Here is a 15,232-nt window from a genome sequence, read left to right on the forward strand (position 1 = left end):
TGCCCTGCTGATCTTCAGAGGGCTTTTCAATCCTGAGAACCAGGACGGGCACGACAGGGCAGGGGCTGAACCTGCAGCAGAGAGTTTGTGAGGCTAGAATAATCTCTTTACCATGTCTGGATTTCCTCTTAGCTCAAAATCACTTCAGAAGTTAAATAAAAGTTTCGGTCCTTTAGAGATTTTAACTTGCTTAGTGTAAGCACCCTTTCCCATTCCTAGAGTCATTCTTGAATGGTTGACAACATTTTGATAGAAGAGTAAAAAGGACAGCGCTGTAATTATTTCCTGCAAAATTTTAAATGCGAGATCAACCTGGGCTCAGATCAGACCTAGTCTAGTCCATGATCTGCCAGGGCTAGCAGGAAAAGCATTCTGACCAACTGAACAACTTCTGACAGACTTGGTTGTGTTGGATTGGTGTTGGTGATCTTGTTAGAGATGCTGTGATAGTGGCTGGCTACTATAGATTATAAGAAGGATAAGTCATTTTGTACAGGCAGCAGGGTTGGGAACCATGTAACTGATTTCTCTATCCAAAGCAGTGGGTTTTAATAAACTAGAAATTTCATATTTCCACAGTCATTTGTTTAATTTTAGTTCAAAACACAAATAAATTGGAGTCTAAAGACTTGAGTTTTTAATCTGCAATTGTAGGACTTTCTAGCTGAGCTCTAATGAGCACGTTATTTTGGTAGTGTAGTAAGAAAAGGTAGGTATGTCTGTTTATTTATTTAATTTAAAGTTATCATTTATGTAAAGTCCATCTTGTTTCAAAAAATTTTAATGAAGACCTACAGTATATTTTTTTCTAACATGGGAAAGCTAAAAGAATCATCCAAGTATGACTCTATGTCTCAGTTAACTCACCTCTAAAATGAGGATAGTAACAGTGCCTACCTTATAGTGTTATTCTGATACATAAATATGTATATTTGGAAGGTCTTAACAATGATATCAACAACTATTCTGTTGAGTTTTATGTCCAAGTAATTCAGAAATCCTGATGAACTCTCTTTTCTTTGAATATTGAAGATATATAGGGATTTCAGGCCAGGAAATGGGTTGTAAGTGCCACATTTGCAATGCTACTTCCATTGAAATCCAGGTGAAACTGAAGGAGCTTTGAAAGGAACACACCAAAACCTGAACTCTTGAGAACTCTTCTTTACTAATCATTGACATTTTTCAACTTTGCCTTGAAATTTCATTTGTTTTGGAAAAAAATTTATAATGTATTTTTTCTGGCGTTTAAGACAAGCTACCTCTTAAAGAGAACTGGTAGACTTGTGACTCTTTGAATTATTTTTGTGGTTGATATTTGATATTTTTAGAAATATGGAAAGCACTCTATAATTAGGTATTTAACTTGAGTATTTCTAAAAATAATGGCAGATATTAATTTATTGGTGATGTAAAAATTTTTAGAATATAAAAGTTAAAATCATGAAGTGAAATTAAAACGTGACTAGTTCTCTGTAAGTTTGTTTCTTTTAATTTGAATGAATGTTTATTCACTAAATCATACATTCTCTTTCTCTCTCTCTCTGTATACACATTCATATATATTATACACTAAATCTACATATATCTATGCATGTTTCTTGCCCCTGTAGCATATGTAGTAGGAAGCAGTAGTGTTCCAAGCCAAGAGGGTGGGCATCAAAGTTAGACAGTCAGGCTTACCTGATTTTGAGTTTTATTTTTCCACTATTTACTAGCTGTGTGGTCTTGAACAGGATTGCTTAACCTCATAGAGGTTTATTTTCCTCTTCTGTAAAGTGAGTTTGATAACACCTACTTTGTAAATTTGTTTGCAAGAATAAGTGAGATAATTTATATAAAGGCTTGGTATACAGCAGGCTTTTAATAAGTCGTCCTTTCCATTTTCCCTTAATTGGACCACCACACAGGTGGTGGGCATGGGACCCTGCACATTGGCGCCTGGAGGGGTGACTGGATGCTAAAATCTAGCCTGCCCTCCTTTTAATCAGCCTCAAATGCTAGTGTGAAACTGTGTTCATACTAGCCTGGGCTGGTGGCAGCCGCCTGGTCCTTTGAGCCCTGAGGTGAGAATCTGAAGTCTAGGGTTGAATCCTGCCTGGTCCTAACCAGCTACATGACCCCAGTCACATGTAGAAAGGCATTAGTGTCTGTCCTCCACCGCTAATCCTAATATCATTTTTTTGAAGATTAAATAAAATAATGTCTATAAAAAAATTATAAAAGTAATGCATTATGCAAATTTTTGTGTAAGATAATTTTTTATGCAGAATAGGCAAGATCAAAAAGAAATGTTTTGATTATTGGCATTGAGAGTTATTATTTAGTTAGGTGCATAGTTTTAAGAAAGAGGCCAAGAGATCTTTGTGACTCTTCTGGGACAGAGCTGCTATGTGTGAAAGGCAAGCAAGGATTGGGAATGAGCGTAAGGAGGAGGGGTTTAAGAAGTAAGACCCTGGAGGGAATGAGAGACATGAGAAGTCATCGTGAAAGACAACAATTAGTGTATGACATTGATGTTTCCTGGGCCAAAAGACACTGTGAAGGAAGAGGTACTCTGCCCAATTACAAATTTTATCAAATAAATTTAGTCTAGAAGTGGAATTACAGTTTCTTTTGTAAACGTGATTTGAAATGTGAATATTTGTAATAATTCTGTATCTGAGACATAAATCTTAGAAAAAAAATACCAAACCTGCTCTCATCCCGTAATTTTGATTCATAGAATAAATGCATACTCCTCTCATGCAGAAGCCTTTGAGTCATCATCTTTGACATATTGCACACTCTGGCACCCTAAGTTAATACATATTTCCGTTTTTACTGTTAAATTACTGAACGAATTATTGTACGTTTCTATTGCTATGGGATCCTGGAAATCATGAAATAATTCTGGCACTGTGTTGACACTCGCTTCTTGCTGTTAGGCATAATACTGATAATGTATGTTCCCTTCCCTTTGCCTGAATTAAGAAAGAGCTATCAGAGATGCTGGGGCTAAGATGCAATCCATAGCCTAGAAACTCCTTGTGGGTCAACACTGTGCTCATCACTGGCTAGAACTTTTACTTTACAGTCCCTCTCATCAAAAATGCTTTCTCTCTTTAAAAAATTGGTCTCTTGGTCTTCTGGAGATTTCCTTTAAAAATGAGCATTAGTTTTACCTACAAAATTCTGTAGGTACTTTATTAGTTAATTGTATTTATTAATTATATTAGCTCCTTATTAGGGAAATTTAATTTTTTTTTCCTTTAAGAATGGAAAATAATCTCAATGCCACATATATGCGTGATACTTGTTTTGGTTGAAGCTTAGGTATAGTAAAGATACTAATTTCAGTGTAAGTCTTAAATCCTCTTATCAGAGTGAATGTGGCAAATGTGTTTAGTATGATTTTGAGATTTAAATATTAACCTTCAGAGTTCAGGCATATTTTATACTTTCAGTAAATGAGGCAGGCTATGGATATATATTGAGTAGCTATTCTGACCAATCTTTTGTGCTTCATCCTCCAAGGATGATAATAATGTAATAATGATTCATTGTTAAGGATGTCATTACATTTAAGTTTTTTTCTTTTTTTTTTTGCTGAGGAAGATTCAGTCTGACCTAACATCTGTTCCAATCTTACTCTATTTTTTTGTATGTGGGACACCTCCACAGCATGGTTGATGAGTGGAGTATGTCCACACCTGGGATCTGAACCCATGCACCCAGGCCGCCAAAGCCGAGCGCACAGGGAACTTTAACTGCTTGGCCAAGGGGCCAGGCCCCAAGCGTTTAAAAATCTACAGTTATTCATATAAAGATAAAGATTTTGTTTTTTATTATTTCTCCTTTTGTTCTCCAGATTTAAAGTAGAAACTTGGTCCTTTAAATAGACAAGGGAACATGGAAGTGGTTCAATTTTACACGTTGAAAAATACTTAACTTTCATTCCAGAAAACCTAAAGGAAGTCTCAGATTCCTCAGTAGGTGGAACAAAACTAGTAAATCTTGAGACTTGAAAAAGCAGAGGGACATAATAGCTAAATTAGGTGCCACTCTTGTCTAGTGAGCCAATACTGAGAGCACCCAGGGACTAGCAAATGTGCCTGGAGGATTCACTGCAGATTTAGGAAAATATAAAAGAGATTATTAAAGTAACTAGCGGGTGACAAGTAAGGGAGTTTCAATTGTACAAATGTCAAAGCAAATATAAATGTTAGTTTTAGTATAAACAAATGCCAAAGCTAAATTTCTGAGAGAATAGATCATTTAGTGTATATATGGATACATATTTGTATATTTGCACATATATATTTTATATATACCAAACTATGTGTTTATTTTTGTATATGTTTAGAAAATATATTTATTTTATCTTACTTCATTCTGATCATATTACAGAATAGTGTTTTCATAGTAATGCCAGATAAAAATATCTAAGGGGGGATTAAATTCACATTAAGGATGATTAGGGGGGAGCAGAGCCTAACCACACATAGTCAAATTTTAGTAATCTAATTTTTTCCTGTGGATGTTTACCAGAATGAAGTGAAGTTTATATGTATCTATATCTAATGTAGATATATATTTCTTTATGCACATATGTTTATATGCATATAAATATGTTTATGTCTATGCATAGTCTCTATTTTGGAGTAAACATATGAATTTTATAAAAGCAGAGCTCATACCAAAACAAAACAGAATGCCTTCACTTCATATACCCGAGCAGTTGAAGCGATAGAGTCAATGGCAAAAGGAGCTTGTTTTTATTAAATGACATCTGTATTGTTTTTAGTAGAACTAAATACGGAAAGCCTTCTTTTAATTCAATTTTATCTAAAGCTGTAATTGGTTATTTGATCTATGGGCACATCAGTTTTGTTCAAATGCTGAAATAAAACCAAAGCTTGTTTTTTGAAAGATTTATATCTGAAAATGATTCTTCTTACTACACGTAGGGATCTATGCTTTTAGTTGAGTTGCAGTTATTGAAATTTATAACTTCATAACTCATAAATGACTTCTCTCCTTAGTAATACTTTTGAAAATCACCACTCAAAAATTTGGTTCTCTGAATAATAAAAGATGCACTTAGGAGAATGAACGTAAGAGCTACATTATTTTTAGTATGTCATTGATCAGTTTATATTGATTCTTAGATAAGTATAGATTGAAATTGTAACCATATTATCTTACGTTAGTGGTCACTGTTTGGTTTCTAATATTTCTTTCAGTAGAGCAAACAATTAAGTTTGTCAATGGAGCAAATAGGCCCAAATTCATATATACTAGAGAAATAACTGTTTTGTTTTGCAACAAAAAACCTGTTTATTTTGTAAACATCTTCGTAGGGAAATCAGTACTAGTTTTTCATGAATCCTTGAACATGTTACACTATTCTAGCTCTAAATGACCTCCTGTCCTATATCGGAAATTGAGAATTGAGTTAGATACAGAATTGGGTAGCCCACCAATTGTTTTATTGAACTCATGAACACACAAAATTTAACTTCACAATCAGCTTTTAAATTTCAAGATTAATCATAAGTATGCAACTCTTTTTTGTCTTAGTTTCAGAATCTGTCACAAGGTTACTGAATTTAATATTGATTTTTCTATTTTACTGGGAGGATTGTTGTCTTTTTTGGTTGTGTAGTGTTTCTCTGGGGCTTACAGTATATTCTTGTTAAATAATTATGGTGTCTCTGTTTCCTGACTGTTAACCTCGTGTTTTTGAGCAGATCCAACGGATGTCCATTCCGTATAGACTCTATAGAATTCCTTTGAACTATCTGAAACACCCTTGAATTTACTTCTTGCAACTAACTCTTATCTAAGAAAGTCACCAAAAAGTAGGAGTGATATCTCTCATGCTTTTCCCCACCTGGAGCAGAGTGAGTGAAGTAACACATTTTAGTCTTGTTCTAAAATCAATTGAGTTCCTAAAATAAGCACTTTGATCCCTAAGTAAAATGAGATATTTAATTATGCCAATGAATATAAATGCGTTAAATTTCTATTTTAAAAGACAAAGAGGCTCTCTCAGATTAGATTTGAAGATAGCTTGTTTCCAAAAGGCCTAAAACAAAATGACATGATCAGTTTAAAATAAAATAATGGGTTAAAATGTATCAGCTAAGTGCAAAGAGGGAAATTGATATAACAACCAAGAATATAAGTCAAAAAAGCATTAAATGAGGATAAAATGAACTTATTTTATATAATTTAAAGAAATATCTACAGTGAAAACACAATTGTGACACTTTATATACTAAAAACAAAGAAAAGAGTGGCAAATTAAATTGCATTGATTAAATTGCATTGTTGCAGTTTGGCAATTCAGATTAGCAAAAAAGAGACCAAACCATTAGTTGTTATAAATTTGCCAAGGGTTCGGGATTAAACAGAAGAGTTGACTGAACAGAGGCAGGATGCAGCGTTTATTGTATGGCTTTTCCTTTGCCCCTGATACTGCTGCCCTTGCCTCTCCTGGCGTAGAGATGGTCCTCATGGAGTATGAAGAGAGGCTGAATTCTTGCTGTGTTGAAATCTGTTTCTACAAGGGCTTCTATCACCATTCTGGAAGAACTCACACTAATGATCTATAGGCTTCTCTAATAAGGGCTTTTTGTGGTTCTTTAAACAAGTGCATTATTTGCAAAGCTGCATCCTCATCTGGGAGGAAAGAGCACTTAAAGTCTTTGGGTCCCCTCAAATGTCTTTACTTCCAGCTCTCTGGAGTTCTAGAAACCTGTCTCTTCATATTTGTAAAGTAAAGCTTTTGAGAAAAAGAAGATTAATTGTGTTGGAAATGCAATTATTCTGGTTCTTTGACAAACGGTTTGGGAAAAAGCTTGGAGGATATAATTTATGTGGTTGCATAAATATTTCAAGCTAGAAAGAGCGCAGTTTACATTACTTTAACACAAAGCAATAAAGTAGAAATTAATAATGAAGCTTTAAGTTAAAAAGTACTGGAAACGTAAAAAGAAAACCACTTTTGTAAATTTTTGGATCAAAAAGGAAATCAGAACTGTAATTACTGACAATTAGGAAAATAGCAGCAATGATGTGATTGTGTGTCAAAAAGCACGGGATAGGACAAAACTACAATTAATAGGCAAATTTCAGACCTACGCTTTGTTTTTAAGTAAGAACCAATGAAAATAAACTATCCACTCAATACTGAAATTTAGATAAGTAATGCTATGGAAAGAATATGAAAGAAATAATTTTCCTTCAATAAAATATTTCCTTTCAATAAAATATTGATTAGACACAAATTTAATAGAGTAGACAAGTAAATTGAAGAGTACATTTCAGGCAAAATACATCCTGACATAGATCTTATTTCAGGATTTGGCAGTATGTTTAACATTAGACAATATTTTAATGTTTTACATGTCTTTTGGTTGCTTCTTTCATGTTTTTTGCCTCTTAATGAAAAGGCATTGTATGTGTAATTATATTTTTTAATTACATTTTTTAATTGAGAGAATATATGACTAAATAAATGGAGTGGCTTGTATTTCTGGCTAGAAAGACTTGTTTTTTATACAAGTTTTATTCAAACTTATGGCTCTCTGAGGTTAAATACAAACTTGTGTGTGAATGATGTTTTTCTGAGTAGTATCAATATTAGCGTCTCAAGGTGGTCTGTAAACCCCTCATCCCTCCAAATTATCTTTTTCACTGAAAAAGTAAATCACCTTGGTAGACCGAAGGAGAAAACCTATATTGTAATCTTCTTTTCAGAAATCTCGAAAATGGAGTCCTTGTCCATTCTGTATTAAAATTTTTTTTAAAAAAAGAAAGAAGAAACAAGTTAGTTAGTTATAGAGATGCTTTCTTAAGTGACAAATTATTCTTAAAACAATATTTCAGCATCAATCATATGTAATAGAGAAGTACCATTGACATTCTCAGTAAAGAACAAGAAAAAATATCTGCTCCCACCATGGTATTCTTGGGATTCTAGCCGTACTAAGTCAGAAACCAAAATTTTGAGGCATAACTCTTAGAAATATGAAGAGGACATTGCCGTTATTTTTGGCAGTTATTTCATTTCAATCAACAGACTCACTCACCAAATATTTATTGAACATCTATGCTGTGGCAAGCAGTGTTCTAGGCTCTGGAGATCAAGCTGTGTACACGACAGGCAAGGGCCTGCTCCCATGAAGTGTATCGTTTACAGTGGTAAGTGGAGGATGACAATAAGAAAGGAAACAAGAAGATTTCAGAGAGTAATCTTATGATTTCAGATATGATGTCATTGCCTACCTAGAAAGTCAGAGTGTGTCATTAGAAAAAAATGTTAGAAATAACGTGATGGATTAGTAACTTAGAAGGATATAAAATACATATAAAAGGAATAATTTAAAATAATCATATAGAAAATCTTATCGACAAATATCTCCACTCACAATAGCAACAAATAATACAAAATATATAGGACAAGCTTAACAGGAAAGTGCAGGACATATAATGAAAAAATCTACATATGAGCCTGTATGTATATTTATATGTATATCACGTAGGAGTGTGCACACACATATATTTTTTTAATTGAGAGAAGGCATGACTAAATAAGTGGAGCAACTTGTATTTCTGGCTAGAAAGACTCGTTATTATAAAGATGTCATTTATCTTTATATTTTTTACAAATTTACGGCTACTTTAATCCTAACAAAATTCTTTGGGACACTTGTAAAGAGAATATAGCATTCACCTGGAGTAATAAACATTAAAGAACAGCCATAAATAATTTGATTAAGAAGGGAAATAAAAGGGCACCTGGGCTACAAGATGTTAAAATACATCATAAAGCTGCAATGGAATTGAGCTGGAAGACGCAGAAACCAATTAACTAGTGCAGGGAAGTCACGTTTGTGGTTCGGTTACCGTCTTCTCCCATCCTCCTCGCCATGGCACACATTCATGGCTAAATGACCTGGGCTCCCTTCCCTGCTGGGCCTGGACGTGGTCTCAGAGTACTCCAGACAGGCCCATTAGGCTATCAAAATTGGCACATGGGTTAAAACATTTTGCTTTTCAGGTATGTGATAAAAGTGACATACAAATTAGTAAAGAAAGGAAGGATTATTTCAGAAATGATTCTGGAAAAACTGGCTAACTCTTTGGAAAAATAGTTAGTCCTTTACCTCACATTATAGCCTAAAATAAATTCCAGATGAATCAAAGGATTGAATCAAAAAACAAAAGGCAGGAAAGAGCTTGGAGATAATATAGATATTTATCTAACATCAAAGTAAAGAAGGTCTTTTTTAGCATGAAAGCAAAGGAAGAAATCAATTAAAGAAAGGATGGATGGATGAAATTACTCCAAAATTTTTCATTTCTGTAAGTCTTAAAAGTAGTATTTGCAAAACGTATTGGGCATGTTTTACAATATTTTGTAAAATATTATTTGAAAATATGTATATGTGCAAACGCACGTGTATATACTAAAGAGATTCGATTGAAGCATACAAAAATATTTTTAGCCATTCATTTAAGATAGGGAGACTATGGATAATTCTATTATTTTTAAATTTTCTACAATGAATATGTTATTCTAAAAAGGAATGTGTATCAGATTTATGAAGAGAAATATAGGAAACTAATATTTTTAAAAATCTAATCTGCAGTATTTTTTGCATACATTATTTCTGAATTCTCTTAGTAATCTCAAGCATGTAATAATATTCTGCTTTTCAACATCAGGGACCTGAGGTTCAGCGAAATTAAATAAATGCCCCGAGATAACTCAGGTAGGAAGTGGTAGAGTTGAGATCCAAAGCAGGTAGTTGTGTGATTCCTCATGCCATTACCTAGCATCAGTCATAGATCTCTGTCCTGCTTGATGTCAGAATTGGAGAGAAGGAAGGAAAAAAGGTTGAGTTTAAACTGGGGCCTGATCTTTCAACCACAGAGCCTGGCTTATTTTATCCTACTTTCTGTGCTTGTCCCCGATTCCTTCCACATACCTCCTGTTTAGTTCTTCCAGGGCTTGATAAGGTAAATGCTTTTCTCCTACAGATGATGTTAGATTTTGGAGATGAAACATCAGAGTTTGGTAAAAAGTGAGCTCTTTCTGTTCTTATTTACCATCTGCAAATGTGTGAAGATAATCCTTCAATCCTTCCTTTTCTGGCCCACCAACCTGTAAATCTTGTATTTGAGTTCTTGTGGTGGCCAAGAGTGTTAATGTTAAAAAAAACAAAGACAAAAAAAAACCTTTATTTTCTTATCACAGACATTCTGCAGCCTTTAATTCTATGTATTATAGGTACCTTGCTGCAAAAAGAGGCAAAGTGATGGAATCAAATATATGCATTACAACTCCAGGTAAGAAATAAGCACTCTCAAGTGCAGAAGTATTTTGAGACTATTCATTATACTAGATAGGTGTATGTTCAATCAGTCTTTCTTGTCTCAGCATGCAAGCTCCTCAAATCCCATCATTTTCCTTTTGGATACTAGCACCAAAAGAAATGGATACATTTATGTTAGTATGCTAGTGAGTGTGGTCAGGTTACCGTTTGGGTCTGAGGTATGTTAGTCTACTGAGGTAAATTTGGGTATATTTTGGAGATAGATTTTGCATATATCATAATTGATATATTGTTTTGTTCTCTGGCCTGAGTTTTGTGTCTTTTCTATGCTACTTCTGTTCACAGGGGAGCATTATTTGAAAACATCTAGCTGGGTAGAATAACTTTCAAATTGATGAAAATAAGGACTATAGTTATAGTTAGGATATTGTTCCCCTAGAAGAATTTGATGATGGCAGTTTTCTTCTAAATTAGCTTTAGAAAATACACTAAATAGCATGATTGTGACCACTTTGTTTCACAGCCTCCCAACCTGCACTGAAGCTCTGATTCTCTCATTTTTAAGTACAGTTTATAATATTGCAACCATTATTGACATTCTTGAAAAGCTGGAGGAAAGAATTCCCCAGCACAGGGCATTTTGCTAAGCTCTTTTCCTCCTTCTCAATTTCTGGTAGCTTCCCATTGCTTGTCAAAAAAAGTTACACTCCATACAGCCCAAGGCTACATTTCAAGCCACTTTTATTATTTAATGTAACCTTTGTTCTAGCAAACTTGTGCCATTCAATATTCATCTGATGAGACTTGTTCGTTTTCTATTTCCTTTGGTCACCATGATTTTGATTCCTGGTGCATCTTCTTCCTCCATCTGTCTCTAGTGAGATCCTACCTGCCTTTATTCATCAATGAAGCTTTCCCTCATCTCCAACTCTGAATTCCCTGTAGATTGTTTGTTTGTACCACTGATAGCGTTCACCTTGTGTAGATTCTTCATAAGTTGTCTTGCCAGCCCAGCTAAGCCTATGGCAGCCCTAGAATATGCACCCTGGGCACCTGCATCTTATGTCTGCAGTTCTCCCACTTCTTTCTCTTTTTCATTCCCTCAAATAATACCTTATTTGGTTTCTGTTTTCCATTGGCTCCAGCTTTACATCTGTAGATAGTATCTTATTTCCATTAAACCCCTTGCATTGGAAATCTTATTTTGTGATTTTTGTTTTGAAATGGCCTCTTGAGGACAAGTCTTTGGCTCTGTGCATGTCACTTCTACCTTTTGATGCCAGAAGGACCTTGAAACCAAACCATAACTTGAGACCCAGGTCACTCTTACCTTGCACCTGCCCTTCACTTGGTCTCACCTACCAGTGGAGGAGAATTAAACACCTACAAGAACGTTACATTTAACATTGCAGTGTATGAGGTGGTTTCCCGGCCCTTTTGGGGAGCTTAGTTAGGGTAACTAGGAAGTGACCTATCATAATGGAGTCACAGCTAGAAAGGAAAGTGTTCAGTCTCTTCAGTTTTCAGCAATCTGTTCCTGCTCCTATTCAGTCCCCAGGGTAAAGAAGATTCTAGACTGCTTTCTTTAGTCTTTTCAGCTCTTTTACTAATTTCTACTCATGGAATTTAGTCTTGGTCTTTTGGGACACACCACGTGGCCAAATCCATTCTCTACTTTTGGCAAAGATGTCCCTCTTGGGTCCTCTCTGTTTAGCTCTCTCACTGTTTTCTTCCCTTCCCCCAGTCCAGCAGTCATCAGTCTTTTTATGTATTTGTACCTCTCTTGTGTCTGGCCTTTTATGGAGATTGTTAGTCTCAGATCTGTCCATTTCTACTGATAGATAGGAGTGGTGACCTTTAGCTTCTGAGATTAGAAGACCTAAAGAGAAACTGCTCAAAAGAATGCCTGTCTCCACCTTTGCTTTAAAAGCTCCCTTTTTATAACCTTAACCTTTTCTATGTTTCAGCATGGGGTGGGTCAAGGGGGAAACCTACCCTGTCACACCTTTTCATTTTTTGTTTTTTGAGGAAGATTAGCCCTGAGCTAACATCTGCCGCCAATCCTCCTCTTTTTGCTGAGGAAGACTGGCCCTGAGCTAACATCTGTGCCCATCTTCCTCTATTTTATATGTGGGACACCTGCCACAGCATGGCTTGACAAGTGGTGCATAGATCTGCACCTGGGATCCAAACCGGCAAACCCCAGGCCATGGAAGTGGACCATGCGAACTTAACTGCTGCACCACCGGGCCGGCCCCTTCACCTTTTCTGTTTGTAGATATTCTTGCTCTACTCATGTTTATATTGCCAGCCAGTACCCAGTGAGAAGTCTTGCACATAAAAGGTGCTCAATTAAATGCTGGATTCATAATCCTGTCCATTTTTTTTAGTTCCCTCTTCTTATTCTCCTCTGCTATTATAGGATCTGAGTACAATTAAAGCCTTCTCCAAATTGCCTGTGTTGTATTTCTCAGTCAGAAACTTGCAAAGAATATTTTAAACAGTTGTCATGTGGGCTTTTCCTGAAATGCCATGTCACTCCAAAAGTGATACTCTGCTATTTTGACTACTCATAAAAAATGAAGTAGGAGGTAGGCTGAACAGAGAAATTCCAACTGAAATAGTACTCCTAGCCAAGCCAGTGGTGTAGGAACTTGCTTATCTTTAGAATTTTAGAAGCAAGTAAGACAGAGTGAATTTTTAAAAATCTTCCTCATCACTGGCAAAAGTAAATGACAAAACAATATTAGTAGTTGGTATAGAGATAAAATATTGAACAAAACATATCCTTTCTTGACATTTTTATGCTAATTCCAGTAGTTTGATATGGTTGTATGCTTTGTTAAGGACTATGTGTACACGAGTAAGACAACAAATTATATCAACTCATTATTTGAAAAACACCTTAATATTTTTGTATGTTTTAAATTAGATTACAGGGGAAAAATAATCTGTGGGGGAAAAGAGAAAAAAAGCTTTCCGTTCACAGTAGATTACAGTAACTCAGTGATATCTTGTATTTTAAAAGGTTTTTGAAATTCTAGTTTTAAATTCTAGTAATGACATTTTAAGTTATACATAGGAGATGTGGGACTCATCTTGTCTAGGAGAGAAGAATCTGTTTCACTTAACCATGTGGGTCTGTTTTACAAAAACAGTATAAATATTTGGACCAAAACACCATGGTGTGTTGGTATGTGTGGCTAAGATAATCAAATGATACTACTCCCAAAATTGTCCCCAGGGTATTTTATTTATATTCTCAGTGGCCACAGTCCTCTGGAAAGTTCTCCCTTGTTCACGACCCTCCATGAACACATCTGAAGTGGGCAGTGGAGAAGGTGCCCATCGTGGGGGCTACGTAGCATTCACAGCCCACTTCCCACCAGCATTAGTTTGGGGTGCCAGTATTGTCTTCTACAGCTTCTGAGGATAGGAGAGGAATGAAGGAAGAAAAGATTTTGATGACTAGCTTCAGAGGACCTTATGGAAATTCTAATTAGATACTTTCGTTCTTTCACCATAGGGTTCTAGTTTCTTTATAGCAGTTTTCTCAGAAATTTAGTATGCTTCTGATATATTGCTTCCAACCAGTTTCATGGTCACACTTCACATTTTTCTAAACATGGTTCTTAACTCTGCTCTTTTTCTTTCCTTCTCTCGTCCACACTTCCTTCTCAGTTCAGTGGTGGCCACCTTGAATCCATCTGAAACAAAGGCTGGGGGAAGTGGTAGGGGTGGCACGAGTTATAATCTTATTTTTGTCGCAGAGTTCAGTCTTTTTGTTTAATTGGGAATTTTTAATGGGTTTTGTTGTTCAAAGCCTTTTACAGTTGTTTATTTTTGCTATTTGGAGATCAGAAGCAGTCTGACTTTTCAGTTCTGCAAAGTCCCAAATTTCTGGACTCCCTACTCCCTTTCATTTCTATCTCCAAACTAGTTAATTTTTGCCTGAGCTCATCTCTTTCTTGTCATATCTTGCAATAAGCAGCAAAGAACAAATGATACACAGTGATGTAATGGCCTTTGGTGACTTCTTCCCCTAGAGCTGCAAGTCCGCTGGGCGCTTGGATTGCATTTTGAGTAATTGTCAGCTTCAGTTTCACTAAATGTTTTTATGGTAGCACAAATCGCCAGCTTTCTAGTCATTATATCTGTTTTCTTGCTACCTAATTCCAACCCCCTAATCACATATTAAAGTTTTGGGCCTTTGTTTTGGTCCCATTCTGTTCAAGTTGTTGATTCATTTCTCTGTTAAGCTAGGCTAGGTGTAGTAACAGAGAGACCACAAAGTGTCAGTGGATTATGGCAATAAAATTTTCTTTCTCATTTGCATAAGATCCTTGGATTATAGCAGTTTAAGTCAGCACTACAGCTCTCCTCTCCTGTGTCCTTCATGGACCTGTAATGAGGGTAGTTTTGAAATCTTCCACACATAGCTTCCAATGTAGCCCGGACCCTGGAAAGGAGACAGTGCATGGAAGAGTGCTCATGCTTGTTCTGCAGAGGCTAGAGCTAGAGGGGCACATGTCACTTCTGCTCACATTCTGTGGGGGAGAATATTATTTCACCTAACTTCAGGGGAGGCTGGGATGTGTATGGTAGGAAGAGAGAAGCTTTTAGTACTTAGCTAGTGGTCTCAGCCACAAGATGGTGGGAGGGAATTTATGTGTGTCAAGGATGAGTATAAGAAAAGGAAAATAGTACCTAAAAGGCGATGGGACTTAATGACTAGATGTTAAAGAACACAAAGGTGAAAAAGGAACTGTGAGCTAATGATTAACATCATGTGATATTCTGAAGGTATAACTATTCTGACGTTTTTGAGTGTAGCAAAGGAAAAGGGAGGGTTAATGAAAGTTGTTATCTATGGTTGTATGCCTTAAAGAGTGTGTGACTTCCTG

At 35.7% G+C, this 15,232-nt stretch overlaps 1 protein-coding gene across 27 annotated transcripts in view; it reads left to right on the plus strand.

The window, feature by feature from the left end:
* HDAC9 (histone deacetylase 9) overlaps window positions 1-15,232 on the plus strand; it is a 546,893-nt gene that overhangs the window by 273,620 nt on the left and 258,041 nt on the right. For 7 of the 27 annotated variants that reach the window (XM_070264607.1, XM_070264629.1, XM_070264606.1 and 4 more), the window contains exon 2: window positions 10,283-10,341. The exons of the other annotated variants lie outside the window; for them this stretch is intronic. In XM_070264607.1, the coding sequence (XP_070120708.1) occupies window positions 10,311-10,341 (31 nt within the window). In that variant the 5' untranslated portion in view covers window positions 10,283-10,310. The remainder of the gene's footprint in view (window positions 1-10,282; window positions 10,342-15,232) is intronic. 27 annotated transcript variants of the gene reach the window in all.

Source organism: Equus caballus, chromosome 4, assembly GCF_041296265.1.
Source record: "Equus caballus isolate H_3958 breed thoroughbred chromosome 4, TB-T2T, whole genome shotgun sequence".
Classification (NCBI taxonomy): Eukaryota; Metazoa; Chordata; class Mammalia; order Perissodactyla; family Equidae; genus Equus; species Equus caballus.